This window comes from Mesoplodon densirostris, chromosome 5 (genome assembly GCF_025265405.1).
Source record: "Mesoplodon densirostris isolate mMesDen1 chromosome 5, mMesDen1 primary haplotype, whole genome shotgun sequence".
Lineage (NCBI taxonomy): Eukaryota > Metazoa > Chordata > Mammalia > Artiodactyla > Ziphiidae > Mesoplodon > Mesoplodon densirostris.
The window spans coordinates 69,939,178-69,967,013 of NC_082665.1; the positions used below are offsets into that span (position 1 = coordinate 69,939,178).

Consider the following 27,836-nt stretch of genomic DNA (forward strand, 5'->3'; position numbering starts at 1 on the left):
TTTTATTGAGGGCAGTTCATACGTTTCTCAGGATTTGTGTAAATAACAAAAGAAATAGGCTGTGGTCATGTTATCCTTTCTTTCTCACAGGTGAAGGTAGGGGATTTGAAATTGCCCAAGGCCGCCTTGGACCTGGCAGAATCCACCACTGTATGAGAACAATAGGTTTGGCTGAACGTGCTTTGCAGATTATGTGTGAACGGGCAAAACAAAGGGTGGCGTTTAAGAAGAAACTGTATTCACATGTAAGGATAATTACTTATTTGAATTTATTGTAGCCCAATGCATTACACTAACCTTGAACCAAAACAGCATTACTTGGTCAGCAAGAGATTTCCTCTGAATAAACAAGGAGAAAATATGTTTTCCACAAAACATATTTATGTCTGAATTTAAATATAGTCTGACCAGAGGTAGTTATCTTTGTGAAAGATTAAATAACTCTTTAAGTGCTTCAACACCTCAGCACACAGAGTGTGGACAATTCCTTCAACTTTCCCAGACTCTCGTTCTCTATAGAGAACCTCGTACAGTAGCCCTCTCTGTGGACATGAGAGGGCTGTTGTAAGGAGGAAGGAAGCCTTGTCCTTTGACTTTCTGGAAGGAATTAGAACAGATAAGTGGAGAGATATAGGAAAATAGCCTAAAACTCAGTGAAATAAGAGAGATATAAAAATGGAATGGACTGCTTTAAAAAGAAGTGAGCTTCCTGACAATGGAGAAATGCGAGTAGAAATGGGATCAGCATTTGGTGGGATGTTCAAGATATTTTGAATTCTCCTCTCTTAATTATGTACTACTGAGTCTGTTGTTTACAAAGTACAGTAAACAATATAGTTACATCCTTACATCCGGGCACTATAATCCAAATTAGACAATATTGATCAAGAGAAAAAGAGACAGTACCTCCCTGGTAGAGCAGTGGTTAAGAATCTGCATGCCAATGCAGGGGACATAGGTTCGAACCCTGGTCCGGGAAGATCCCACATGCCATGGAGCAACTAAGCCTGTGCGCCACAACTACTGAGCCTGCATTCTAGAGCCCACGAGCCACAGCTACTGAGCCTGTGAGCCACAACTACTGAAGCCTGCATACCTAGAGCCTGTGCTCTAAAACAAGAAAAGCCACTGCAATGAGAAGCCTGTGCGCTACAATGAAGAGTAGCCCCCTCTCGCCGCAACTAGAGAAAAACCCACACGCAGCAATGAAGACCCAAAGCAGCCAAAAATAAATAAATAAATAAATATATTAAAAAAAAAAAAAAGAGGAAAAGACGCTATCATTTCAGACTTCCTTGCTTACAAGAAATGTTGAAGAGAGCTTTTAAGCTGAAATAGAAAACTTTTTTAAGAGAAATGAGATATCCAAATCATCTCCCCAAAAGCCCTTCTAAATTTTAAGGAGGCAAGAAAAATTATTATTAAATATTTAATACTTATGATTGCTAACATGTAGTGTTAGGTCAAACTTGTAGTAATAAAATTGTATTCTAGAGAACCTCGCTAGACATGTTTGCTGGACATGTATATTTTAGTACATTTTATAAGATTGTCACAAATGTACTTTACAACCCCTTGTAAAGTACATTTGTGAGAGTCATAAAAATTTTGCAGTATATTTTTTACCTTGAATTCCTATAGGCCATGTTTGCTTTTTTTTTTGAAACATTATTCAGCATATCTATGATTTAGTTGTAACATTGTTCTTATGGAAAAATGACAGCCTGCTTTATGGCACATACCTAGGAATAATTTGTGGAAGAACCCCTTTAGTTAACTTTGAGAGCCAGGGTTCAGCTGTTAGATGGGCACTGTTGGAAGAAGTAAGAAGATGTGAATGTTTGAGGCCATGGATACAACTCCACAATGTTGCTGGAGTAGGAGCTAAAGAATTGCTCATGGCATCAACTGTCACTTCTTACACTTTTCTCTTTTCAAGATTGCCTAGGAGGAGCTTCAAAATGGCAGAAGAGTAAGACATGGAGATCACCTTCCTCCCCACAAATACATCAGAAATACATCTACATGTGGAACAACCCCTAGAGAATACCTACTAAATGCTGGCAGAAGACCTCAGACCTCCCAAAAGGCCAAAAACTCCCCACGTACCTGGGTGGGGCAAAAGAAAAAAGAAAAAACAGAGACAAAAGAATAGGGACGAGACCTGCACCAGTGGGAGGGAGCTGTGAAGGAGGAAAGGTTTCCACACACTAGGAAGGCCCTTCATGGGCGGAGACTGCAGGTGGCGCGGGGGGGAAAGCTTCGGAGCTGCAGAGGAGAGCGCAGCAACAGGGGTGCGGAGGGCAAAGCGGAGAGATTACCACACGGAGGATCAGTGCCGACCAGCGCTCACCAGCCCTAGAGGCTTGTCTGCTCACCCGCCAGGGCGGGTGGGGGCTGGGAGCTGAGGCTCGGGCTTCGGAGGTCAGGTCCTGGGGAGAGGACTGGGGTTGACTGCGTGAACACAGCCTGAAGGGGCCAGTGTGCCACAGCTAGCCAGGAGGGCGTCCAGTAAAAAGTCTCGAGCTGCCGAAGAGGCAAGAGACTTTTTCTTGCCTCTTTGTTTGGCAGTGCACGAGGAGAGGAGATTAAGAGTGCCGACTAAATGAGCTCCAGAAAGGTGTGCATCAGCGCAGACGCCAGGGATGGGCATGAGACGCTAAGGCTGCTGCTGCAGCCACCAAGAAGCTTGTGAGCAAGCACAGGTCACTATCCACACCTCCCCTCCCGGGAGCCTGTGCAGCCTGCCACTGCCAGGGTCCCGTGATCCAGGGACAACATCCCAGGAGAACACATGGTGCATCTCAGGCTGTTGCAGCGTCACACCAGTCTCTGCCGCCACAGGCTCACCCTGCATTCTGTACCCCTCCCTCCCCCGGCCTGAGTGAGCCAGAGCTCCCTAATCAGCTGTGCCTTTAACCCCATCCTGTCTGAGCGAAGAACAGAAGCCCTCAGGTGACCTACATGCAGAGGCGGGGCCAAATACAAAGCTGAACCCTAGGAGCTGTGCAAAGAAGAGAAAGGGAAATCTCTCCCAGCAGCCTCAAGAGCAGTGGATTAAATCTCCACAATCAACTTGATGTACCCTATATCTCTGGAATACCTGAATAGATAACAAATCATCCCAAAATTGAGGTGGTGGACTTTGGGAGCAATGATATATACTTTTTTTCCTTTTTCTGTTTTTAGGAGTGTGTATATATATGTTTCTGTGTGTGATTTTGTCTGTATAGCTTTGCTTTTACCATTTGTCCTAGGGTTCTATCTGTCCGGGTTGGGTTTTTTTGTTTGTTTGTTTTTTTCTGTATAGTTTTTAGTGCTTGTTATCATTGGTGGATTTGTTTTTTGGTTAGGTTGCTCTCTTCTTTCTTTTTTTTTTAACAACTTAATTTTTTTTTATTTTCAATAATTATTTTTTATTTTATTAATTTTATTTTTTAATTTATTTTTCTTTCTTCCTTTCCTTTTTTCTCCCTTTTATTCTGAGCCATGTGGATGACAGGATCTTGGTGCTCCAGCCGGGAGACAGGCCTGTGCCTATGAGGTAGGAGAGTCGAGTTCAGGACATTGGTCCACCAGAGAACTCCCAGCTCCATGTCATATCATATGGCGAAAATCTCCCAGAGATCTCCATCTCGACGCCAAGATGCAGCTCCACTCAGCAAGCTACAGTGTTGGACACTCTATGCCAAACAACTAGCAAGACAGGAACACAACCCTACCAATTAGCAGAGAGGCTGCCTAAAATCATGATAAGAACACAGACACCCCAAAACACACCACCAGAGGCAGACCTGCCCACCAGAAAGACAAGATCCACCCTCATCCACCAGAACACAGGCTGTAGTCCCCTCCACCAGGAGGCTGACACAACCCACTGAACCAACCTTCGCCACTGGGGGCAGACAGCAAAAACAACAGGAACTACGAACCTGCAGCCTGTGAAAAGGAGACCCCAAACACAGTAAGTGAAGCAAAATGAGAAGACAGAGAAATACACAGCAGAAGAAGGAGCAAGATAAAAACCCACCAGACCAAACAAATGAAGAGGAAATAGGCAGTCTACCTGAAAAAGAATTCAGAATAATGATAGTAAAGATGATCCAAAATCTTGGAAATGGAATGGAGAAAATACAGGAAACATTTAACAAGGAACTACAAGAACTAAAGAGCAAACAGACAATGATGAACAACACAATAAATGAAATTTAAAATTCTCTAGAAGGAATCAATGGCAGAAAAACTGAGGCAGAAGAACGGAAGAGTGACCTGGAAGATAATATAGTGGAAATAACTACTGCAGAGCAGAATAAAGAAAAAAGAATGAAAATAATTGAGGACAGTCTCAGAGACCTCTGGGACAACATTAAATGCACCAAAATTAGAATTACAGGGGTTCCAGAAGAAGAAGAGAAAAAGAAAGGGACTGAGAAAATATTTGAAGAGATTATAGTTGAAAACTTCACTAATATGGGAAAGGAAATAGTTAATCAAGTCCAGGAAAGGCAAAAAGTCCCATACAGGATAAATCCAAGGAGAAACATGGCAAGATACATATTAACCAAATTATCAAAAATTAAATAAAAAGAAAAAATATTAAAAGCAGCAAGGGAAGAACAACAAATAACATACAAGGGAATCCCCATAAGGTTAACAGCTGATCTTTCAGCAGAAACTCTGCAAACCAGGAAGGAGTGGCAATACATATTTAAAGTGATGAAAGGGAAAAACCTACAACCAAGATTACCCAGCAAGGATCTCATTCAGATTCGCCGGAGAAACTAAAACCTTTACTGACGAGCAAAAGCTAACAGAATTCAGCACCACCAAACCAGCTTTACAACAAATGCTAAAGGAACTTCTCTAGGCAGGAAACACAAGAGAAGGAAAAGACCTACAATAATAAACCCAAAACAATTAAGAAAATGGTAATAGGAACATACATATTGATAATTACTTTAAATGTAAATGGAGTAAATGCTCCAACCAAAAGACCTACACTGGCTGAAAGGATACAAAGGATACCAAAACAAAACCCATAGACAAGAGACCCACTTCAGACCTAGGGACACATACAGACTGAAAGTGAGGGGATGGAAAAGGTATTCCATGCAAATGAAAATCAACAGAAAGTTGGAGTAGCAGTTCTCATATCAGACAAAATAGACTTTAAAATAAAGACTATTACAAGAGACAAAGAAGGACACTACATAATGGTCAAGGGATCAATCCAAGAAGAAGATATAACAATTGTAAATATTTGTGCACCCGGCATAGGAGCACCGCAATACATAAGGCAAATACTAACAGCCATAAAAGGGGAAATTGAGAGTAACACATTCAACAAGATGGACTTAATTGATATTTATAGGACATTCCATCCAAAAATAACAGAATACACTTTCTTCTCAGGTTCTCATGGAATTTTCTGCAGGATGGATCATATCTTGGGTCACAAATCAAACCTCAGTAAATTTAAGAAAATTGAAATCGTATCAAGTATCTTTTCCTACTACAACGCTATGAGACTACATATCAATTACAGGAAAAAAAAGCTGTGAAAAACACAAACACATGGAGGCTAAACAATACACTACTTAATAACCAGGAGATCACTGAAAAAATCAGACAGGAAATCAAAAAATACCTAGAAACAAATGAAAATGAAAACATATGACCCAAAACCTATGTGATGGAGCAAAAGCAGTTCTAAGAGGGAAGTTTATAGAAATACAATCCTACCTTAAAAAATAAGAAACATCTCAAACAACCTAACCTTACACCTAAAGCAATTAGAGAAAGAAGAACAAAAAAACCCCAAAGTTAGGAGGAGGAAAGAAATCATAAATATCAGATCAGAAATAAATGAAAAAGAAATGAAGGAAACAATAACAAAGATCAATAAAACTCAAAGCTGGTTCTTTGAGAAGATAAACAAAATTGATAAACCGTCAGCCAGCCTCATCAAGAAAAAGAGGGAGAGGACTCAAATCAATAGAATTAGAAATGAAAAAAGAGAAGTAACTACTGACACTGCAGAGATACAAAGGATCATAAGCGATTACTACAAGCAGCTCTATGCCAAAAAATGGACAACCTGGAAGAAATGGAAAAATTCTTAGAAAAGCAAAACATTCTGAGACTGAACCAGGAAGAAACAGAAAATATAAACGGACCAATCACAAGCACTGAAATTGAAACTGTGATTAAAAATATTCCAACAAACAAAAGCTCAGGACCAGATGGATTCAGAGGTGAATTCTATCAAACATTTAGGGAAGAGCTAACACCTTTCCTTCTCAAACTCTTCCAAACTATAGTAGAGGGAGAAACACTCCCAAACTCTTTCTACGAGGCCACCATCACCCTGATACCAAAACCAGACAAAGATGTCACAAAAAAAGAAAACCAATATCACTGATGAACATAGATGCAATAATCCTCAACAAAATAATAGCAAACAGAATCCAACAGCACATTAAAAGGATTATACACCATGCTCAAGTGGGGTTTATCCCAGGAATGCAAGGATTCTTCAATATATGCAAATCAATCAATGTGATATACCATATTAACAAATTGAAGAAGAAAAGCCATATGATCATCTCAATAGATGCAGAAAAAGCTTTTGAAAAAATTCAACACCAATTTATGATAAAAACACTCCAGGAAGTAGGCATAGAGACAACTTACCTCAACATAATAAAGTCCATATATGACAAACCTACAGCCAACATCATCCTCAATGGTGAAAAACTGAAACCATTTCCACTAAGATCAGGAACAGGACAAGGTTGCCCACTCTCACCACTATTATTCAACATTGTTTTGGAAGTTTTAGCCTCAGCAATCAGAGAAGAAAAAGAAATAAAAGGAATCCAAATCGGAAAAGAAGAAGTAAAACTGTCACTGTTTGCAGATGACATGATGCTATACATAGAGAATCCTAAAGGTGTTACCAGAAAACTAGTAGAGCTAATCAATGAATGTGGTAAAGTAGCAGGATACAAAATTAATGCACAGAAATCTCTTGCATTCCTATACACTAATGATGAAAAATCTGAAAGTGAATTAAGGAAACCCTCCCATTTACCACTGCAACATAAAGAATAAAATACCTAGGAATAAACCTACCTAAGTAGACAAAAGACCTATATGCAGAAAATTATGACACTAATGAAAGAAATTAAAGATGATACAAATAGATGGAGAGATATACCATGTTCTTGGATTGGAAGAATCAGCATTGTGAAAATGACTCTACTACCCAAAGCAATTTACAGATTCAGTGCAATCCCTATCAAACTACCACTGGCATTTTTCAGAGAACTAGAACAAAAAATTTCACAATTTGTATGGAAACACAAAAGACCCCTGAATAGCCAAAGCAATCTTGAGAAAGAAAAACAGAGCTGGAGGAATCTGGCTCCCTGACTTCAGATTATACTACAAAGCTACAGCAATCAAGACAGTATGGTACTGGCACAAAAACAGAAATATAGATCAATGGAACAGGATCCAACGCCCAGAGCTAAACCCATGCACATATGGTCACCTTATCTTTGATAAAGGATACAAGAATATGCAATGGAGAAAAGACAGCCTCTTCAATAAGTGGTGCTGGGAAAACTGGACAGCTACATGTAAAAGAATGAAATTAGGACACTCCCTAATACCATACACAAAAATAAACTCAAAATGGATTAAAGACCTAAATATAAGGCCAGACACTATCAAACTCTTAGAGAAAAACATAGGTAGAACACTCTATGATATAAATCACAGCAAGATCCTTTTCGACCCACCTTCTAGAGAACTGGAAATAAAAACAAAAATATACAAATGGCACTTAATGAAACTTACAAACTTTTGCACAGCAAAGGAAGTCATAGACAAGATGAAAAGACAACCCTCAGAATGGGAGAAAATATTTGGAAATGAAGCAACTCACAAAGGATTAACCTGCAATTTTAGAAGCAGCTCGTGCAACTCAGTTTCAAAAAACCAAACAACCCCATCCAAAAATGGGCAGAAGACCTAAATAGACTTTTCTCCAAAGAAGACATACAGATGGCGAAGAAGCACATGAAAAGCTGCTCAACATCACTAATTATTAGAGAAATGCAAATCAAAACTACAATGTGGTATCACCTCACACCAGTTAGAATGGGCATCATCAGAAAATCTACAAGCAGCAAATGTTGGAGAGGGTGTGGAGAAAAGGGAACCCTCTGGCCCTGTTGGTAGGAATGTAAATTGATACAGCCACTATGGAGAACAGTATGGAGGTTCCTTAAAAAACTAAAAATAAAATTACCGTATGATTCAGCAATCCCACTGCTGGGCATATACCCAGAGAAAACCATAATTCAAAAAGACACATGCACCCCAATGTTCATTGCAGCACTATTTACAATAGCCAGGTCATGGAAACAACCTAAATGCCCATCGACAGATGAATGGATAAAGAAGATGTTGTACATATATACAATAGAGTATTACTCAGCCATAAAAAGGAATGAAATTGGGTCATTTGTTGAGATGTGAATGGATCTAGAGACTGTCATACAGAGTGAAGTAAATCAGAAAGAGAAAAACAAATATCGTATATTAACACATATATATGGAACCTAGAAAAATGGTACAGATGAACCAGTTTTCAGGGCAGAAATTGAGACACAGACGTAGAGCACAAACGTATGGACACCAAGGGGGGAAAGCGGTGGGGGGGTGGGTGTGGGGGTTGATGTATTGGGTGATTGTGATTGACATGTATACACTGATATGTATAAAATGGATGACTAATAAGAACGTGCTGTATAAAAAAATAAATAAAATAAAATTCAAAAAAAAGAAAAAAATTATACAGAGAAACCTTGTACCTTTGACCCAGTTTCCCACAATTGCAACATCTTATCAAACTATAATACATTATCAGAACCAAGATATTGTCATCAATACAGTCAAGATACAGAGCATTTCCATTACCACAAAGAGCCCCCATGTTGTCCTTTTATAGCTGCACACACTTCACTCTCACCACTCCTTCCTCCTTAACTCCTGGCAACCACTAATCTGTTCTTTATCTTTATAATTTTGTCATTTCAGAAAAGAAATTACACAGTATTTAAACTTTGGGGGTTGGTTTTTTTCATTCAGCATAAGTTTTTGGAGATTCATCCAGGTTATATGTATCAGTAGCTGGCTTCTTTTTATTGCTGAGTAGTATTCCTTGGTGTGGATTATCACAGTTTAACTATTCACCTGTTGAGGGATATTTGGGTTCTTTTCAGTTTTGAGCTGTTACAAATAAAGCTGCTATAAACATTCAAGTATAGGTTTTAGCATCAACTTAAGTCTTTATTTCTCTGGTATAAGTGCCTAAAAACGCAGTTGCTGGGTCATACAGTAGTTGCATGTTTACTTTTTTAAGAAACCACCAAACTGTCTTCCAGAATGACTATGCCATTTTTCATTCTCACCAGCTGTGTATGAGTGATCCAGTTTCTTAGGAGAACATTATGCATAATGTTGGCTGTAGTTTTTTTGTAGATGTTCTTTGTTAAGTTGAATTCCCCTCTATAACTAGTTTTCTGAGAGTTTTTATCATGAATGAACGTTGAATTTTGTCAAATGATTTTTCTACATTAATTTGTATGACCATGTGATTTTTTTTCAGCTTGTTAATACAGTGGAGTACATTGATGGATTTTCAATACTAAACTAGCTTTTCATCCTTAGAATAAACCCTACTTTGTCATTATGTATAATTATTTTTATTTTTTGAAAGTTTTATTGCTTTTTAAATTTACTATTTATTTTTTATTTTGGCTGCTCCAGGTCTTATTTGCGGCATGCGTGATCTTTAGTTGCAACATGTGGACTCTCTTAGTTGTGGCACATGGGTTCTTAGTTGAAGCACGCAGACTTCTTAGTTGTGGCATGTGCACTCTTAGTTGCTGCAAGCATGCGGGATCTAGTTCCCCAACCAGGGATTGATCATGGGCCCCCTGCATAGGGAGCACAGAGTCTAACCCACTGGCCCACCAGGGAAGTCCCAAGAGTTATGTTTTACTTGGTAGAAATTTTTAGGACTTCAAGCCTGAGAGGCAGCATCTCAAGTAACCCTGAGAGAACTGTTCCTAGGAGGGAGCCAGGATATATAGGAGTTTTGCAACAAAGGGCAGGTAGTCTGAACATCAAAAGATTATTGTTAATTAAAGAAAACCAGATTGTCTAGATTTATGTTAATTCTTCTTTAGACATTTGGTAGAGTTCTCCAATGAAACTATTTGGGCCTGGAGATTTGGTCTGGGGGTTGTTTTTTTTTTTTTTTTTTTTTTTTCGGTACGCGGGCCTCTCACTGTTGTGGCCTCTCCCGTTGCGGAGCACAGGCTCCGGACACGCAGGCTCAGCGGCCATGGCTCACGGGCCCAGCTGCTCCGCGGCATGTGGGATCTTCCCGGACCAGGGCACGAACCCGTGTCCCCTGCATCAGCAGGTGGACTGTCAACCACTGTGCCACCAGGGAAGCCCTGGGGGTTGTTTTTAATTTACAGTTCAGTTTCCTTAATAGTTATAGGGTTATTCACATTATCTATTTTATATTGAATAAATTGTGGTGGTTTGTATTTTTTGAGGAAGTGATCCATTTTGTCTAAGCTGTCAATTTTATGTGTTTAGAGTTGTTCATAATATTCTCCTGTTATCCTATTGATGTCTGCAGGGTCTTCAGTGATACCCTGTTTCATTACTGAAATTAGTTATTTGTGCCTTCCTTTTCCTTTGTCTGTCTTGTTAGAGGTCTTCAATTTTACTGGTCTTTTCAAAGAATATATATTAATTTATAAAATTATACAATATAATAATTGATATGACTTAACATTAACAAGATCTTTGTTTCATTGATTTTCTCTATTTTTTTGTTTTGTTTTCAATTTTATTGATTTCTGCTATTTATCATATCCTTTCTTTTGCTTTCTTCAGACTTATTTTGCTCTTTTTTTCTAGGTTCTTGGTGCGGTAGCAAGGAGTATTGATGTGAGACATTTCCTCTTTTCTAATCTATGTGTTTAGTGCTGTAAATTTTCCTCTCAACACTGCTTTACCTGTATTCCACAAATTTTTATGTATTGTATTTTCATATTAATCCCATCAGTATATTTTTCAATTTTCCTTGAGATCCTCTTTTTTTAAATTTTTAATTAATTAATTTGTTTATTTTAATGCTATTCTTTTTTTTTTTTTTTTTTTTTTGTTAGGTTGTTTATTCGAGATGTTTCCTGTTTCTTAAGGTGGGATTGTATTGCCATAAACTTCCCTCTTAGAACTGCTTTTGCTGCATCCCATAGGTTTTGGGTCGTCGTGTCTCCATTGTCATTTGTTTCTAGGTATTTTTTAATTTCCTCTTTGATTTCTTCAGTGATCACTTCGTTATTAAGTAGTGTATTGTTTAGCCTCCATGTGTTTGTATGTTTTACAGCTCTTTTCCTGTAATTGATATCTAGTCTCATAGCACTGTGGTCAGAAAAGATACTTGATACAATTTCAATTTTCTTAAATTTACCAAGGCTTGATTTGTGACCCAAGATATGATCTATCCTGGAGAATGTTCCATGAGCACTTGAGAAAAATGTGTATTCTGTTGTTTTTGGATGGAATGTCCTATAAATATCAATTAAGTCCATCTTGTTTAATGTATCATTTAAAGCTTGTGTTTCCTTATTTATTTTCATTTTGGATGACCTGTCCATTGGTGAAAGTGGGATGTTAAAGTCCCCTACTATGAGTGTGTTACTGTCGATTTCTCCTTTTATGGCTGTTAATATTTCCCTTATGTATTGGGGTGCTCCTATGTTTGGTGCATAAATATTTACAATTGTTATATCTTCTTCTTGGATCGATCCCTTGATCATTATGTAGTGTCCTTCTTTGTCTCTCCTAGTAGTCTTTATTTTAAAGTCTATTTTGTCTGATATGAGAATTGCTACTCCAGCTTTCTTTTGGTTTCCATTTGCATGGAATATCTTTTTCCATCCCCTTACTTTCAGTCTGTATGTGTCTCTAGGTCTGAAGTGGGTCTCTTGTAGACAGCATATATATGGGTCTTGTTTTTGTATCCATTCAGCCAGTCTGTGTCTTTTGGTGGGAGCATTTAGTCCATTTACATTTAAGGTAATTATTGATATGTATGTTCCTATTCCCATTTTCTTATTTGTTTTGGGTTCGTTATTGTAGTTCTTTTCCTTCTGTTGTGTTTCTTGCCTAGAGAAGTTCCTTTAGCATTTGTTGTAAAGCTGGTTTGGTGGTGCTGAACTCTCTCAGCTTTTGCTTGTCTGTAAACGTTTTAATTTCTCCATCAAATCTGAATGAGATCCTTGCTGGGTAGAGTAATCTTGGTTGCAGGTTTTTCTCCTTCATCACTTTAATTATGTCCTGCCACTCCCTTCTGGCTTGTAGAGTTTCTGCTGAGAGATCAGCTGTTATCCTGATGGGGATTCCCTTGTGTGTTATTTGTTGTTTTTGCCTTGCTGCTTTTAATATGATTTCTTTGTGTTTAATTTTTGACAGTTTGATTAATATGTGTCTTGGTGTATTTCTCCTTGGATTTATTCTGTATGGGACTCTCTGTGCCTCCTGGACTTGATTAACTATTTCCTTTCCCATATTAGGGAAGTTTTCAACTATAATCTCTTCAAATATTTTCTCAGTCCCTTTCTTTTTCTCTTCTTCTTCTGGAACCCCTATAATTCGAATGTTGGTGCCTTTAATGTTCTCCCAGAGGTCTCTGAGACTGTCCTCTGTTCTTTTCATTCTTTTTTCTTTATTTTGCTGTGCAGCAGTTATTTCCACTATTTTATCTTCCACCTCACTTATCCGTTCTTCTGCCTCAGTTATTCTGCTATTGATCCCATCTAGAATATTTTTTATTTCATTTATTGTGTTTTTAATCGATGCTTGATTCATCTTTAGTTCTTCTAGGTCCTTGTTAACTGTTTCTTGCATTTTGTCTATTCTATTTCCAAGATTTTGGATCATCTTTACCATCATTATTCTGAATTCTTTTTCAGATAGACTGCCTATTACCTCTTCATTTGTTAGGTCTGGTGGGTTTTTATCTTGCTCCTTCTCCTGCTGTGTGTTTTTCTGTCTTCTCATTTTGCTTATGTTACTGTGTTTGGGGTCTCCTTTTTGCAGGCTGCAGGTTCGTAGTTCCCGTTGTTTTTGGTGTCTGTCCCCAGTGGCTAAGGTTGGTTTAGTGGGTTGTGTAGGCTTCTTGGTGGAGGGGACTACTGCCTGTGTTCTGGTGGATGAGGCTGGATCTTGTCTTTCTGGTGGGCAGGTCCACGTCTGGTGGTGTGTTTTGGGGTGTCTGCGGACTTTTTATGATTTTAGGCCACCTCTCTGCTAATGGGTGGCGTTGTGTTCCTGTCTTGCTAGTTGTTTGGCCTAGGGTGTCCAGCACTGTAGCTTGCTGGTCGTTGAGTGAAGCTGGGTGCTGGTGTTGAGATGGAGATCTCTGGAAGATTTTCGCCGTTTGATATTATGTGGAGCTGGGAGGTCTCTTGTGGACCAGTGTCCTGAAGTTCGCTCTCCCACCTCAGAGGCACAGCACTGACTCCTGGCTCCTCAATTTGGGATGATTTGTTGTCTATTCATGTATTCCACAGATGCAGGGTACATGAAGTTGATTGTGGAGCTTTAATCCGCTGCTTCTGAGGCTGCTGGGAGAGGTTTCCCTTTCTCTTCTTTGTTCTCACAGCTCCTGGGTCTCAGCTTTGGATTTGGCCCCGCCTCTGCGTGTAGGTCGCCGGAGGGCGTCTGTTCTTCGCTCCGACAGGACAGGGTTAAAGGAGCAGCCTCTTCGGGGGCTCTGGCTCACTCAGGCCCGGCGGGAGGGAGGGGCACGGATTGCGGGGCGAGCCTGCAGCGGCAGAGGTCGGCGTGACGTTGCATCAGCCCGAGGCGCGCCGTGCGTTCTCCCAGGGAAGCCGCCCCTGGATCCCGGGACCCTGGCAGTGGCGGGCTGCACAGGCTCCCGGAAGGGCGGTGTGGGCAGTGACCTGCGCTCGCACACAGGCTTCTTGGTGGCGGCAGCAGCAGCCCCAGCGTCCCACGCCCGTCTCTGGAGCTCCTTTACGCGGCGCTCTTAATCCCCTCTCCTCGCGCACCAGGAAACCAAGAGGGAAGAAAAAGTCTCCTGCCTCTTCGGCAGCTCCAGAGTTTTCCCGGACTCCCTCCCAGCTAGCTGTGGCACATTAGCCCCCTTCAGGCTGAGTTCTCGCCGCCAGCCCCAGTCCTCTCGCTGCGCTCTGACCGAAGCCCGAGCCTCAGCTCCAGCGCCGCCCGCCCCGGCGGGGGAGCAGACAAGCCTCTCAGGCTGGTGAGTGCCGCTCGGCACCGCTCCTCTGTGCGGGAATCTCTCCGCTTTGCCCTACCCAGGTATGTGGGGAGTTTCTTGCCTTTTGGTAGGTCTGGGGTCTTCTGCCAGCGTTCAGTAGGTGTTCTGTAGGAGTTGTTCTACGTGTAGCTGTATTTCTGGTGTATCTGTGGGGAGGAAGGTGATCTCCGCGTCTTACTCTTCTGCCATCTTACCCGGAAGTGTCTTTAATGCTATTCTTTAAAAAAATTTTTTGGTCTATTTTCTCTCTGTAGTTCAGATTGGGCAATTGCTATTGTCCTGTCTTCCAGTTCACTGATTTGTTCCTTTGTCCCCTCCATTCTGCTGTTGAGCCCATCCACTGAGCTTTTTATTTAAATGGTTATATTTTTCAGTTACAAAATATCCATTTTTTTCTTCTTTATTTCTTCTTAGTAATTTCATTACTAAGACTTAAGTTCCTTTGCTGAGGCTTTCTGTTTTCTCATTTGTTTCACTTGTGTTTCTATTTACTGATTGAAGCATTTTTTATCATAGTTGCTTTAAAATCTTTGTCAGAAATTATAACATTTCTGTTATCTCAGTGTTGTCATCATCATAAATTTTGAGATTTCCTGGGTTTTGGCATGACAAATAATTTTTTGTTAAAACCTAGACATTTTCATATTATGTTATGAGATTCTGGATCTTATTTAAACTTTCTATTTTAGCTGGGTTTCTCTGACACTGCTCTGTTAGAGGAAGGGGTTGCACCTCATTACTGCCAGGCAGAGGTAGGTAGAAGTCCAGCTTCCTGCTCAGTCTCCACTGATAGCTGAGAAAAGGGGTGCATTCTCATCACTGGGTGGTCCCCAATGACATCATAGAGGGGAGGGAACTTGTTCCTGTTGTCGCTCCTTACTTGACACTCTCTGTCTGATACCACCCTGGCAAGGGTGTTGAGGTACCTCATCTCAGCACTCACAAAGGTGGAAGTCTGTGCTGGCATGAATAGGAGTGGGGCCAGTGCTTTTTTCTTTAGTATTGGCTTGGGTAGAATGGTTATTCTCTAAGTTTTCTGTCTTTCTAGCTGCCCCTTCCCAATCCTTCAGCTAAAGACAGTATTTGTTGAGGCTGTTTTTCGTTTGATTTTTGTCTGTGCTCATTGGTATTTCCAGGTTGCTGGCTTCTTCAGCTCCAAGTCTGGGATATATGAGACAAAGAGGAAACGGAGGGAACTTACTACCATGTTGTTCTTCTGTTCCCAAAGTCCCTGGCCAGTCTGGCTTCTTCTCTCTACCTTTCAGAGTCTTCTTGTTTTTGTCCTATGGATGATGCCCAAGATTTTAGTTGTACTTTGCAGGAGGAATAGGGAAAAGTACATCTATTCCACCTTCCTGGATATAGAAGTCTTTGGAAATACCAATTTCATAATTTGTGCAAGTATTCTATAAACCACAATGTGGAGCTCTCTGGGAAAACCTGAACTGGAGAATAGGGACTGGTACTGAATCTGAGGTAGAGTCTGCTCCACTCTAGATCTGGGGCTTAGGAAACACACACTCAGGCATGTATGCAGAGCACATAAATTTAGCAACTTAGATGAAATGGATCAATTCCTCAAAAGCCACAAAATACCAAAACTCACTGAATGTGAAATAGATAACCTGAATGGTTCTACAACTATTAAAGAAGCTGAATACACAGTTTAAAATATCCTGAGAAAAGAAATCTTCAGGCCCAAATGGTATCACTGGTAAATTCTGCTAAACAGTTAAAGAAGAAATAACACAAATTCCACACAATCTCTTCCAGAAAAATGAAGAGGAGCAAGCACTTGCCAACTCATTTATGAGACCAGAATTACACTAATCCAAAACCAGACAAGAACAAACTACAGACCAGTATAGATGCAAAAACCTAGCAAATGTAATCCAGCAATATGTAAAAAGAACAACCAAGTGAGGTTTATCCCAGGAATGCAAGGCTGATTCATATTCAAATATCAATCATTAAGAAAATTACTCACTGTAATGTGCCATATTAACAGCCTAGAAAAGAAAAGCCACATGATCATATCGATTGATAGAAAAAGGCACTTGACAAAATTCAGCATCTATTCATGATAAAACTCTCAGCATACTAGAGATAGAAAGGAATTTATTTAACCTGATATGGAGCATCTAAAAATTCTACAGCCAACATCGTACTTAATAATGAAAAACTGAATGTTTTCATTCCCAAGATTGGGAAAAAAGCAAGGATGTTTACTCTCACCATTGCTCTTTTTTTTTTTTTAACACTTTTAAATTTTTTATTTATTTATTTTTAGCTGTGTTGGGTCTTCATTGCTGCACGCAGGCTTTCTCTGGTTGGGGCGAGCGGGGGCTACTCTTCATTGCAGTGCACGGACTTCTCATTGCGGTGGCTTCTCTTGTTGCAGAGCATGGGCTCTAGGTGCACAAGCTTCAGTAGTGGCAGCACATGGGCTCAGTAGTTGTAGCTCACAGGCTCTAGAGCATAAGCTCAGTAGTTTTGGCACACGGGCTTGGTTGCTCGGCATCATGTGGGATCTTCCCAGACTAGGGCCTGAACCCATGTCCCCTGCATTGGCAGGCAGATTCTTAAACACTGTGCCACCAGGGAAGTCCCATCACCACTGCTCTTTATCATCATAGAGGAAGTCTTAGCCATTGTGGTGAGACAAGAAAAAGAAATAAAGTGCATAGTTGGGGAAAAAAATAAATAAAACTGCCCCTCTTTGCAGACAACATGATTGTGTAGAAAATCCTTAGAAATCTACCAAACTAAACAAAACAATCCTCCTAGAACTAATAATAAGTGAGTTTAGCAAAGTCATAGGATTGAATCAACACATAAAATTAATTTTATTTCTGTATACTAGCAGTGAACAATTGGAAGCTGAAATTTTTAAAATACCATTTACAATAGACTAAGAAAGGAAATAAATACAAATCTAATAAAACATGTATAGAATCTACATGCTAAAAATTATAAAAGTGTAAAATAAACCAAAAGAAGCCTAAATAAATACAAAGAAATACTGTGTTCATGGATTGGAAGGCTAACATAGTAAAGATGTCAGCTATTCTCAAATTGATCTATAGGTTTAATGTAATTCCAATCAGAATCCCAGCAGAACATTTTTGTAGACATAAGCAAGTTGATCCTAAAATTTATATGGAAATGCAGAGAAACTAAAATAATAAAACAGTTTGAAAAAGAAGAGTAAAATTGGAGGAATCACAGTATCTGATTGAAGACTTACCATAAGCTACGACAATCAAGACAGTGTGGTATAAGGAGAGACACGTAGGTCTTTGGAACAGAATAGCAGGTCTAGAAATAGACTCATAAAACCATGGGTCAATTGACTTTTTTATATAGGTGAAAATATCACGAAGATAAAAGTCTCCTGACCTGGTATTAGGCAAAATGTTCTTAGACATGCACCAAAAACATGACACATAAGGGAAAAAAATTGACAAATTGTACTTCATTAAAATTGAACATTTTGGTACTATGAAAGTCACTATTAAGAGAATGAAAAAAGCTATGGACTGGGAGAAAGTGTTTGCAAATTGCCTATCTAACAAATGACTGAATAATGAACTCTAAGCCCAGCTCTCTAAGCCCAATTAAAAAATGGGCAAATGACTTGAACAGACTTGTCACCAAACAGAATATATAAATGGCAAATAAACATATCAAGAGGTGACCAATATCATCAGCAATTAGGGAAATGCAAATTAAAACCACCATAAGATATCTCTGCACATTGTTAACATGGCTAAAATTTAAAAATATTGACAATAGCAAGTGCTGATGGTTTGGAGAGTAACTGGAACTCATATACTGCTGGTGGGGAGGCAGAATAGTACAGTCACTCTGGAAAACTTTGATGGCTTCTTATAAGTATTTATCACATGACCTAACAATTCCACTCCTGGTATTTGCTTTAAAAAATAAAAAGGTATGTTCACACAGAAACCCATATACAGATATTTACAGAAGCTCTGTTAATAATTCACCAAAAACTGGAAACAACCCAACTGTCCTTCAACAGGTGAATGGAAAAACAAATTGTGGTACATCCCTACAATGGAATACTACTCAGTGATAAAGAGGAATGGACAGTTGATACACAGAACAATTCGGATGAAATTCAAAGGAATTATGCTGAGTGAAGGAAACCGGCCTCTAAAGAATACATGCTAAATGATTCCATTTATATGACATTCTGGAAAAGGCAACAGTATAATAACTGAGAACCATTCAGTGGTTGCTAGAGGGCAGAAGTAGGGCTAAAAAGGGGCAGCATGAGGGAGTTTTTGGGGGGAGATGAAACTGTTCTGTATCTTGATTGTGGTTATACCAGTATATACATGTGTTAAAATTCATAGAACTCTTCACCAAAGAAAAAGTTCATGTTTACTAAATAAATAATAGTAATAACACAACAAAGGATGCTGGACCATTCTCACACTGAAATTATCTTAGGAATTATCTAGATTGTCTATAAGCAGGTCCACCACCTTACATTTAACCAAGTTTCAATGGTACTGTGCAGTTAGCATTCAGAAAGGCCAGTAAGGAGTGTCTTGGCAATAAGACAATTGCTCAGTTAGACCATCTTAACTTTAGACACCAGGATATCCAAAATAAATTATTTTTCTGAGCAAATAAAGTTTTTTTCTAAAATCCACCAATGTTACCTGCAGCATTCCATGGGTAAGTGGCTGGCTGGTTATTTCAAACAAATTAACTCTTCCATTTAAAAATATATAGAGGACTTCCCCAGTGGCGCAGTGGTTAAGAACCTGCCTGCCAACGCAGGGAACATGGGTTCAAGCCCTGGTCTGGGAAGACCTCACATGTCATGGAGCAACTAATCCCGTGCGCCACAAATACTGAGCCCGCATGCCACAACTACTGAAGCCCGCATGCCTAGAGCCTGTGCTCTGCAACAAGAGAGGCCACCACAATGAGAAGCCCACGCACCACAACGAAGAGTAGCCCCCACTCACCGCAACTAGAGAAAGCCCACATGCAGCAACTAAGACCCAACGCAGCCAAAGATAAAATAAATAAATAAATAAATTTAAAATATATAATAAAAATAAAAACATATAGAGTAAGGCTTGAGAACAGTCCTTGGCGTAGATGATGTTTTCACCAAACTACCAGTCTGTGTTACACGTGGAACTCACACACCAGCTTATCTCCTTTTTCTGCTGCCCTTTGCTCCCCTGCAGGAGGTGGTGGCTCACTGGATCGCTGAAAGCCGCATTGCCATTGAGGAGATCCGCTTGTTGACCTTGAAAGCTGCCCACAGCATTGATACTCTGGGCAGCTCTGGTGCTAAGAAGGAGGTGAGGCCCCTTGGACCACCATCTGCCAAGCCTTCTCCAAGAATTTTGTCCCACTCGTTGGGCATTCCAGGTTTCATGGTGGCTTGAGGGCACTCAGAATATCGGAAGCTTCCATGTGATTTCAGTTTAAAATTTATAAATGTATAATTTATACATTTATACAATCACCCTTGCTAGTTTTCCTTTCACTGAGCTGCTTTAGGGAATGATTTTCAGGATGCAGAATATCTTCAGCTTTCTGGAGATGCAGTAACAGAAGGCAGAGAAAGTAGAGAAATACCAAACTTTATACTGACTTGGAATTGTACCTGGTATGTTAATTTCTGCTAACCTCTTGACCTTGGACAAAGTATCTGACCTGTCTGCCTATGGCCTAGGGTTCTAGTGAAGACTGACCAAGTTGATACAGAATGCAGAGCACTGTGCTGCCACATAGAAATGTTTCATAGAAGACACCTCTTTTCCCCACCTTCTTATGTTTCTGGCCTTATTTGGAATAAGAACATGATCATTTAATTATAAAAGCAATGAAATTGCCAAGGGAAAACTGATTATCAAAGACTTTTTAACTCTTCATGATCTCTAAGGTGATGAATGTCACTTATCAGTTGCCTGAAATCCTTTCAGAAACAAGACAATGCAAGTAATAAATAAGTTAATAAAATGTGATTTGGAAGAGGTATCTCTTTCCTTTGAAGGTCTGTGTTGACTGAAATATGTCCGTTAGCTGCATTAGTGGATCTTTGTTGGCTTTCATCAAAGATCATGTTTCAGTGGTGTGTGTATGCGGGAAAGTTCCCTTGTTTATTTTCACAAAGAAAATACAGACTACATCAAATTCTATCACATTGTGTATTGTCTAAGAAAGGAACATTCTTTTTATATCTTGTTTATGTAGATTGCAATGATTAAAGTGGCTGCCCCTCGGGCCGTCTGCAAAATTATTGACCAGGCCATCCAAGTGTGTGGAGGTGCCGGCGTTTCCCATGAATACCCTCTGGCTAACATGTGAGTAGATGTCATTTAATCACCGTCTACATTTGATGGGCTTGGAGTTAAAAATCTACAGATGGCTTGATACTAACTGTTTATGAAGAAAATAAAGATAACTAACTTACTTTAAAGCAAAATTGAAGGCTAACTGAGGCAATATAGGTATTTTACTATAGAGCTCAGTACCAATAGATAGTTTATGATTATAATTGTCATTTCACTCAATCATGTTCACTTTTACACTGAGAAGATGCACTGAGGGTTCCTGAGCTGTAGATAACTCATGGGGGTTCACCCTGGAACAGGAAGGAGAGGAGGGGAGCAGAGCAAGGCTTAGGTGTGCACTGAGGACACTTTACCACCCACACCCGGAGGCCGTGGCCAGACTGCAGCAGTGCATGCCAGCCACCATCTCATGTCCACATGTGCTTGCTGGGATCAAGAAGGAATACTCTCCACTGCCCATCATCACCGGGCATGGTGCCACCTTCTCTCTCACACTGGAGATAAGAGTCTAGTGCCCCATCAGTTTATCCCCCATCAATTTTTAATAAGAAAGAACTCAATATATAGTACTATATATTTATAGTATATAAATGTTATATATTCTTCATGGCCTGTGGATTACCTAAGACATCTCCTAGTTCTAGCAAATACTAGTACCTACAGCAAACCAAGACTGAGATTAAGCCCACTGCCATTTAAGATTCCACTCCCAAGGTGAGGACTTGAAAATGGCATTTCACAAGCCCTTGGGCTGACTTTCCTTGATTTTCCCTGTGCAATTTTTCTTATCACTGCCTTGGCGAGATTTCAAACACTAATAATCTTGGCTTAGAATCAGAGTGACTGATGCTAAAGCATCAGGTTCCTCTTTGATAAGTCCTGCCATCCCTGCTCTTTGTGTTTTTGCAGGTATGCCCTAACGCGAACATTGCGCTTAGCAGATGGGCCCGATGAAGTTCACCTCTCAGCAGTCGCAAAAATGGAGCTGTGGGACCAAGCCAGAAGGCTGAGAGCCAAGGTGTAGAATTCATCGGCTGCAGCATTTGTATCTCATTCAGCTTTTGCAGCAGTTTAAGCACAGGATTAATCACTCACTTTGGTAAAGATTTGAGCATCTGTTTTAATCAATGGGTTTTGTCATTTCAAGGGTCACACTAAAAATCTTATAATTTCAAGGGTTTCAGTGAAAAAGGAAATTTCATAGCTGTTGTCATTCAGTGTAACACCCAAGTGTATAGCATTTATTTTTTAAACGCTCCTCTTGTAAAGAAATCATGAAATAAATTGGAGAACTAAAGCATAGCGTAAAAATATTTTCACTTCTTTACTTTCAGGAATTGTTCCACTTAAATAAATATTCAAGGAATATTTAATCACTACTTTGTAAAAAATATTGTGGGAATCCCCTTTTTAACATTGGTTTTAGGGGCTGGTTTAACACTTTGTGGTAATGTTTGCACTGGAGAAAGATGGATGACTGATTGGGTCATTTTAGAGTTTGTATTGCTATAAGCCTCTTCATAATTCAACAGGAAGCATTTATACATAAAATCTGATTGTTACTAGAAGACATGGCATCTTATGAGAAAATATAATTAAGAAAAATTTTAATTATGTATAAAATGTTGATTCTAACAGTGGATAGTTTAACCTACAAGAAAGTTATGCAGTTTTGAGAGGAGATTAAAGACAATGTTCTCTGAACACCATTCTGTTAATATCAACACCCTAAGCCAACATCCTTGGAGACTTTAGGTCAGCGCTGCTGAGGACTGCAGCCCGGGCCATGTTGTAAGTCTTGAGCACCTGAACTGTGGTCAGCATAACTGAAGAACTGAATTTTTGATTTTTTTATATTTTAATTAATCCAAATATAAATTCTCAACTCAGTTACTGGAAAACTTTTAAGTACACTTGGAATAACTTGGGTATGTGAATTGTCTTTTGCAAATGTAAATTTTATGAAATCTAAATACAGAGCAAGTATTTTGAATGAAAATTTAACATCCAAATTAAGAAAGTATACAATATATACCAGATTTTGAAGACTCAGTATGAAAAAAAAATTAAATGTCTCATTAATTTTTTAATTAATTACTTTTTTAATATTGATTACATGCTGAAATGGTAATATTTTGGATATATTGAGTTAAATAAAATATATTATTTAAATGAATTTTACCTGTTTCTTGTTGCATTTTTAGTTTGTGGAATTGGAATAGTTACTGGCAATTTTTTTAAATTTTCAAATGAAAGTATTTTGAGTTTGGAAAGCTTTAAAACTGTTTTATTAGAAAGCATACACATCACATGAATTTATTGATGCATAGAGATTATTTCAATCATTATTTAAATGTCATCTTGGAGTGGGGTTAGGGCCAGACATTTACGAAACCCATGTCATGTGGGCTTTGTAAACATTTGCCTTTGAGCCTTAACCTCGCTGCACCTCGTATTTCTTTTTGTACGTTGGGATTAACTTTTAAACCTAGAGGACCCTTATCTACTGAGGGCTTGTGTGGGAACCACTGAAGCCATATAGAAGCACTTTGATACTTGTGAACCACAATAAAGTACTTTATAAGGCATCCTTATTTAAAGTGGATAAAATCTTATAACCCAAGCTGGTCAACCTTATTACTAGTTTTAAAAGCTGTGATTTAGGAGAAATCAGGATTGTTTCTGAACAATTAGAATTAAAAGTTATATCTGGTAGTTGTAATTTTGTGATAATTTTTTCCTCTTTGAGAAAAACTGGCTATGTTGGTGGTTGATTCATTTCAGTTGATCTGTTTTTATCTATGTCTGTCTCATCCTCACCCATCCCCTCATGTGATCCATATTCACCTCTCTCACCTACCTTTAAGTTATTCAGATAAAATCATGTTAAAAAAGAGTAGTAAAATTTGTTGAAACGGAAAATTCCAGTCTCCAAAGGATAAAGTAAGATCAAGGGAACTATGCCTCAGTCACAGTGAGCGAAGGACTGTAAACATGGGAGTGGCAGGGCCATTTCTGGGGTCTCCTCAGGCTGTCACTGTGGGTCACTCTGAGTAGTCCACCCAGGACAGTCAGCCAGGTTTGCCAGGAATTTGAACCCACACAGCTGTAAAATGAGAAGTAGCCCTTCAGGGTGACCCCACGTGGGAAGGCAAGAAGAAGGGGAGAGCTCACCAGTCAGGGCTTTACCCAAGATTTGCAGTGTGGGCAGCAGCAGGAGAGGCGGGGCTGTGGCTGGCTGCGCGACAGGAAGTCACCATAAAGCTCTACACATAAGCAGTCACAGAAGGTGTGGCAGTGCTTATCCAAGGAAGCAGCCAGTTAAGGATCTCTGGGAGTTGACGGTCTAACCTTTTAAGAACACACAAGAGAAATTTCAGCTGATCACGGAGGAGCTGATTTCCTCATCAACCTGTTTACAAGCCTTCCCCCGGGTCCACATCACTCCAGCTCTTCCCACAACTCTGGTCTACTTACATGTCATAGGCATGCGTGCATTTTGTCGAAGAAAATTAAAGTGGGTGACAGCAGCAAAGACCAATAGTAGCATGTGGGTGATTCAATAGATAGGCTGCATAAAGCTTGCAGACAAATACGTCTCCTGTTTTTCTTGAATTAAGCTACAACAGTTGCTGGGAAATTCAGAAGAAGGCACTTTCTCACCCAGGCTTCTGAAGGATTTAAATTAGTAAAGTTCTTAAATAAAGGATATTATAAAATGAAATGTATTTAAGAAAATGACTGCTATGAACAAGCGCTTGATTTCAGTCAAGCCAGGTAGCCTCAGCCAGACCTCTCTTTTTCCCGGGCGCCTGATGATCCCTCCCCAAGAAGCAGAGTGGAAGGGGTGCAGGCCAAGCAGTGGGCCTCCTGTTAGCACTTGGAACAAATGTTTGTCTGTTGCACCTATTTCCCCACTCTCCCTTTGCCTGGATTACTGTGGTAGTCTTCTAACTGGGCTTCAAATCTGTTCTCATAGCAGCCAGCCTGAACCTCTCAAAATGCTGCAGTGGCTTTCCATCTCACTAGGAATAAAACCCTAACCCTCACCTTGGCCGACAAGGATCCACCTGAGCTTGTCCCCAGTACCTCTCTGCGCTCATCCACCTGCCTCCCTCCAAACAGCCTCTGGACTGTGCTTCCAGCAGACCAGACCACCACAGCTGGGCCTCGGAGTCTTGGCTCTCACTCTTTTCTCTGCCTGGGAAGACCTACCCTGAGATTACCAGATGGCTGCTCCAAAGTCACCTTGTCGAAAGGTCCTTTCCTGAGCACTTGTTCTGGACTAGCACCACCTGCTGTCACTCTCCAGCCTCTTTACCTGCCATTCTTTTCACAGCACTTATCACTTGACATATCTACTTATTTATGGTCTGTCTTCTCACTAGAGTCCACTTATTTTGTGTACTGGAACCATGTCTGGCTGGTATGCACTCAAAAAAAAGTATGAATGAATGAATTCATGTGCATGGATGCTCTCCTTGTCCCTGATTTGCAGTTGGCGAGAGGGCAAATCATTTACTTATAGGTCTGCAAACAGAACAGAGCAGAAGCCTGAGCACCAGCCCATGAGCACAGTGGTTGGACAACAGACTCAGAGTGGGTTACGGGTAACTGGAGAAACGCTGGGGCTGAAAAGGGATATTAGTGCCCCAGCAATGGGGGGCACACAGCAGTTTGGACAGATCAGTTGATGAAATAGGCGTTTAATGAGTATTTTCACAATTCAGAGAATGCATGTTTACTTTTTAAAATTTTCTTGATGTGGAAAGCAGCCAGAGCGCTGTGATCAGCTCGAGGTACAGAGGGAAGTCAGAGTAACTAAGAAAAACAAAACCACATTCAGTGATTGTTAGAATTTTCCAAATAAACAATATTCTGGGAAGTGTCCTCACTTAATCCAGGGCAAAGAGCATTCAGGGTTTATGATCCTGACACAATAATTTTATTTCTTTTTTTGTTATCTCTTTCTCATTGTGATTATGTGATTATCATGAAGAAAAGCCACAAACATTCTAGTGTAAGAGTGTGGTTGCGATAAGCTCTGTGAAACAAGGGCATTTATCTGCTTTATCTTCACCCCCAAATATGTGAGGAAACAAAGGGTGATTGTCCTGAGCAGTGCCTCTCTGGGGCCCGCCTGACAGGTGGAGAATGGCATGTGGCCAGAAGCTCCTTTTCCCGCTGCGTCGATGGTTGTTACCAGCCGGTGGAAAGTCTTGTTTCACTCTTTTAAACAAGTGAAAGTGGAGGGTGCAGATGCCTCCTCGCCCCCCTGCCCTGGCCTCTGTGACTTCCGTTTCTACTGGTTTTTCCTTACTGCATACCAGCCACACCAGCCTTCTGCTGTTCCTCGGATACCCCAGATTTTTTTAAAAATTAGAAATGATATATATTGTTTCCTGTTAAAATAGGGCACTCATGAAAAACAAATGTGCAAAAAGAACACTCCTGTGTTTTCTCACTTATCCCAACAGACCTGGACTATTGATTCCAAACCTTCCTCACTCTGTACAGGGGAAGGCTCTCCACCTACTCCCAGGAAATTAGGCTACTCTAGTTTTAACTTTGATTACTCGCATGCATGAAAAACAGATCAAAACCCAACTGTTAACAGGCTACCTGTCCCTAGGCACACAGGCCCATTCCACCTGGATAGACAGACAGACGTGAGCCTCAAGTCCGCATCCCCCATGTGCAGGCCAGGATTAGAGGTACTCTGGTAGTCAAGTGGGTGCTGCTGGCTAGGGAACAAAGAAGACCCCAGCTCCTGGTCAGCTGGCTGAAAACATGCAGCCTCCAGTGAGAGGTTGAGATCCCTCCTTTTTTTTTTTTTTATAAATCTTATGTATTTATTTATTTTTGGCTGAGTTGGGTCTTTGTTGCTGTGCACGGGCTCTGTCTAGTTGCAGCGAGTGGGGGCTACTCTTCGTTGCGGTGCATGGGCTTCTCCTTTTGGTGGCTTCTCTTGTTGCGAAGCATGGGCTCTAGGCATGCAGGCTTCAGTAGTTGTGGCATGCGGGCTCAGGAGTTGTAGCTCACAGGCTGTAGAGTGCAGGCTCAGTAGTTGTGGTTCACGGGTTTAGTTGCTCCGCAGCATGTGGGATCTTCCTGGACCAGGGCTTGAACCCGTGTCCCCTGCATGGGCAGGTGGATTCTTAACCACTGCATCACCAGGGAAGCCCTGAAGTCCCTTCATTTTTTTTTTTTTTTTTGCGGTATGCGGGCCTCTCACTGTTGTGGCCTCCCCCGTTGCGGAGCACAGGCTACGGACGCGCAGGCTCCGGACGCGCAGGCTCAGCGGCCATGGCTCACGGGCCCAGCCGCTCCGCGGCATATGGGATCCTCCCAGACTGGGGCACGAACCCGTATCCCCTGCATCGGCAGGCGGACTCTCAACCACTTGCGCCACCAGGGAGGCCCCTGAAGTCCCTTCTTAGCAAGGAATATTTTGGGTGAAGTAGGGCACCCATCTGGCCACAAACGGTATCTGGTCTAGAAGCTATGTAAATTCTCTTGTGATCCCTTAAAACGACAAAAGTGAATTCAAGTTTCAAAATGGCACATCAAGTTATGCGAAGTAGAGAATATCATTAAGGCAGGGGTCTCATCATGTCCTCACACAGACTCTGACACCCCCTTCCCTCCCCCTCAGGACCACTGCTCCTTGCGGGCAACAGCTTCCAAAGTCCAGAAGCCTTGAGCAGCCTTCAGCCTCACAAGTTGGGGGTGGCCCAACTCCACCTTCTCAAGGCTTGCTCCCTTCCTGTAAATGTAACATTCTAGGTGTCCCCTCTGTGATCACCCTATCTAAATGTCTCTGCCCTTCTAACACACACACACACACACATACACACACACATGCACACACTCCTTACCCCCTTCCCTGGTTTGGCTTTCTCCTGAGAATGTCCATCTTGTAACATACTATGTATCTTTCCTTTTTATTTGGCTTATTATCCTCCCATTTCCCAATAAGAAGTATACTTGTGTTTTTGTCTCATTGCTACACAGTGTCTAGAACAATGCCCAGGGAGTGCTTAATAAGTCCTCACTAAACATCTGTTGACCGCCAGAGTGCAGGG

At 40.6% G+C, this 27,836-nt stretch overlaps 1 protein-coding gene across 6 annotated transcripts in view; it reads left to right on the forward strand.

Annotated features, from left to right (window-relative positions):
- Nucleotides 1–22,794, forward strand: part of ACAD11 (acyl-CoA dehydrogenase family member 11) — a 104,063-nt gene extending 81,269 nt beyond the window's left edge. For 2 of the 6 annotated variants that reach the window (XM_060099017.1, XM_060099020.1), the window contains 5 exons: nt 91–245; nt 3,503–3,544; nt 19,636–19,752; nt 20,651–20,760; nt 21,661–22,794. In XM_060099017.1, coding sequence (XP_059955000.1) covers nt 91–245; nt 3,503–3,544; nt 19,636–19,752; nt 20,651–20,760; nt 21,661–21,775 — 539 coding nt within the window. In that variant the 3' untranslated portion in view covers nt 21,776–22,794. Of the gene's footprint in view, nt 1–90; nt 246–1,939; nt 3,350–3,487; nt 3,555–19,635; nt 19,753–20,650; nt 20,761–21,660 lie in introns of those variants that run through there. The other 4 variants (XM_060099019.1, XM_060099018.1, XM_060099022.1 and 1 more) reach the window with 4 other exon arrangements.
- The last annotated feature ends 5,042 nt before the right edge of the window (nt 22,795–27,836 follow it).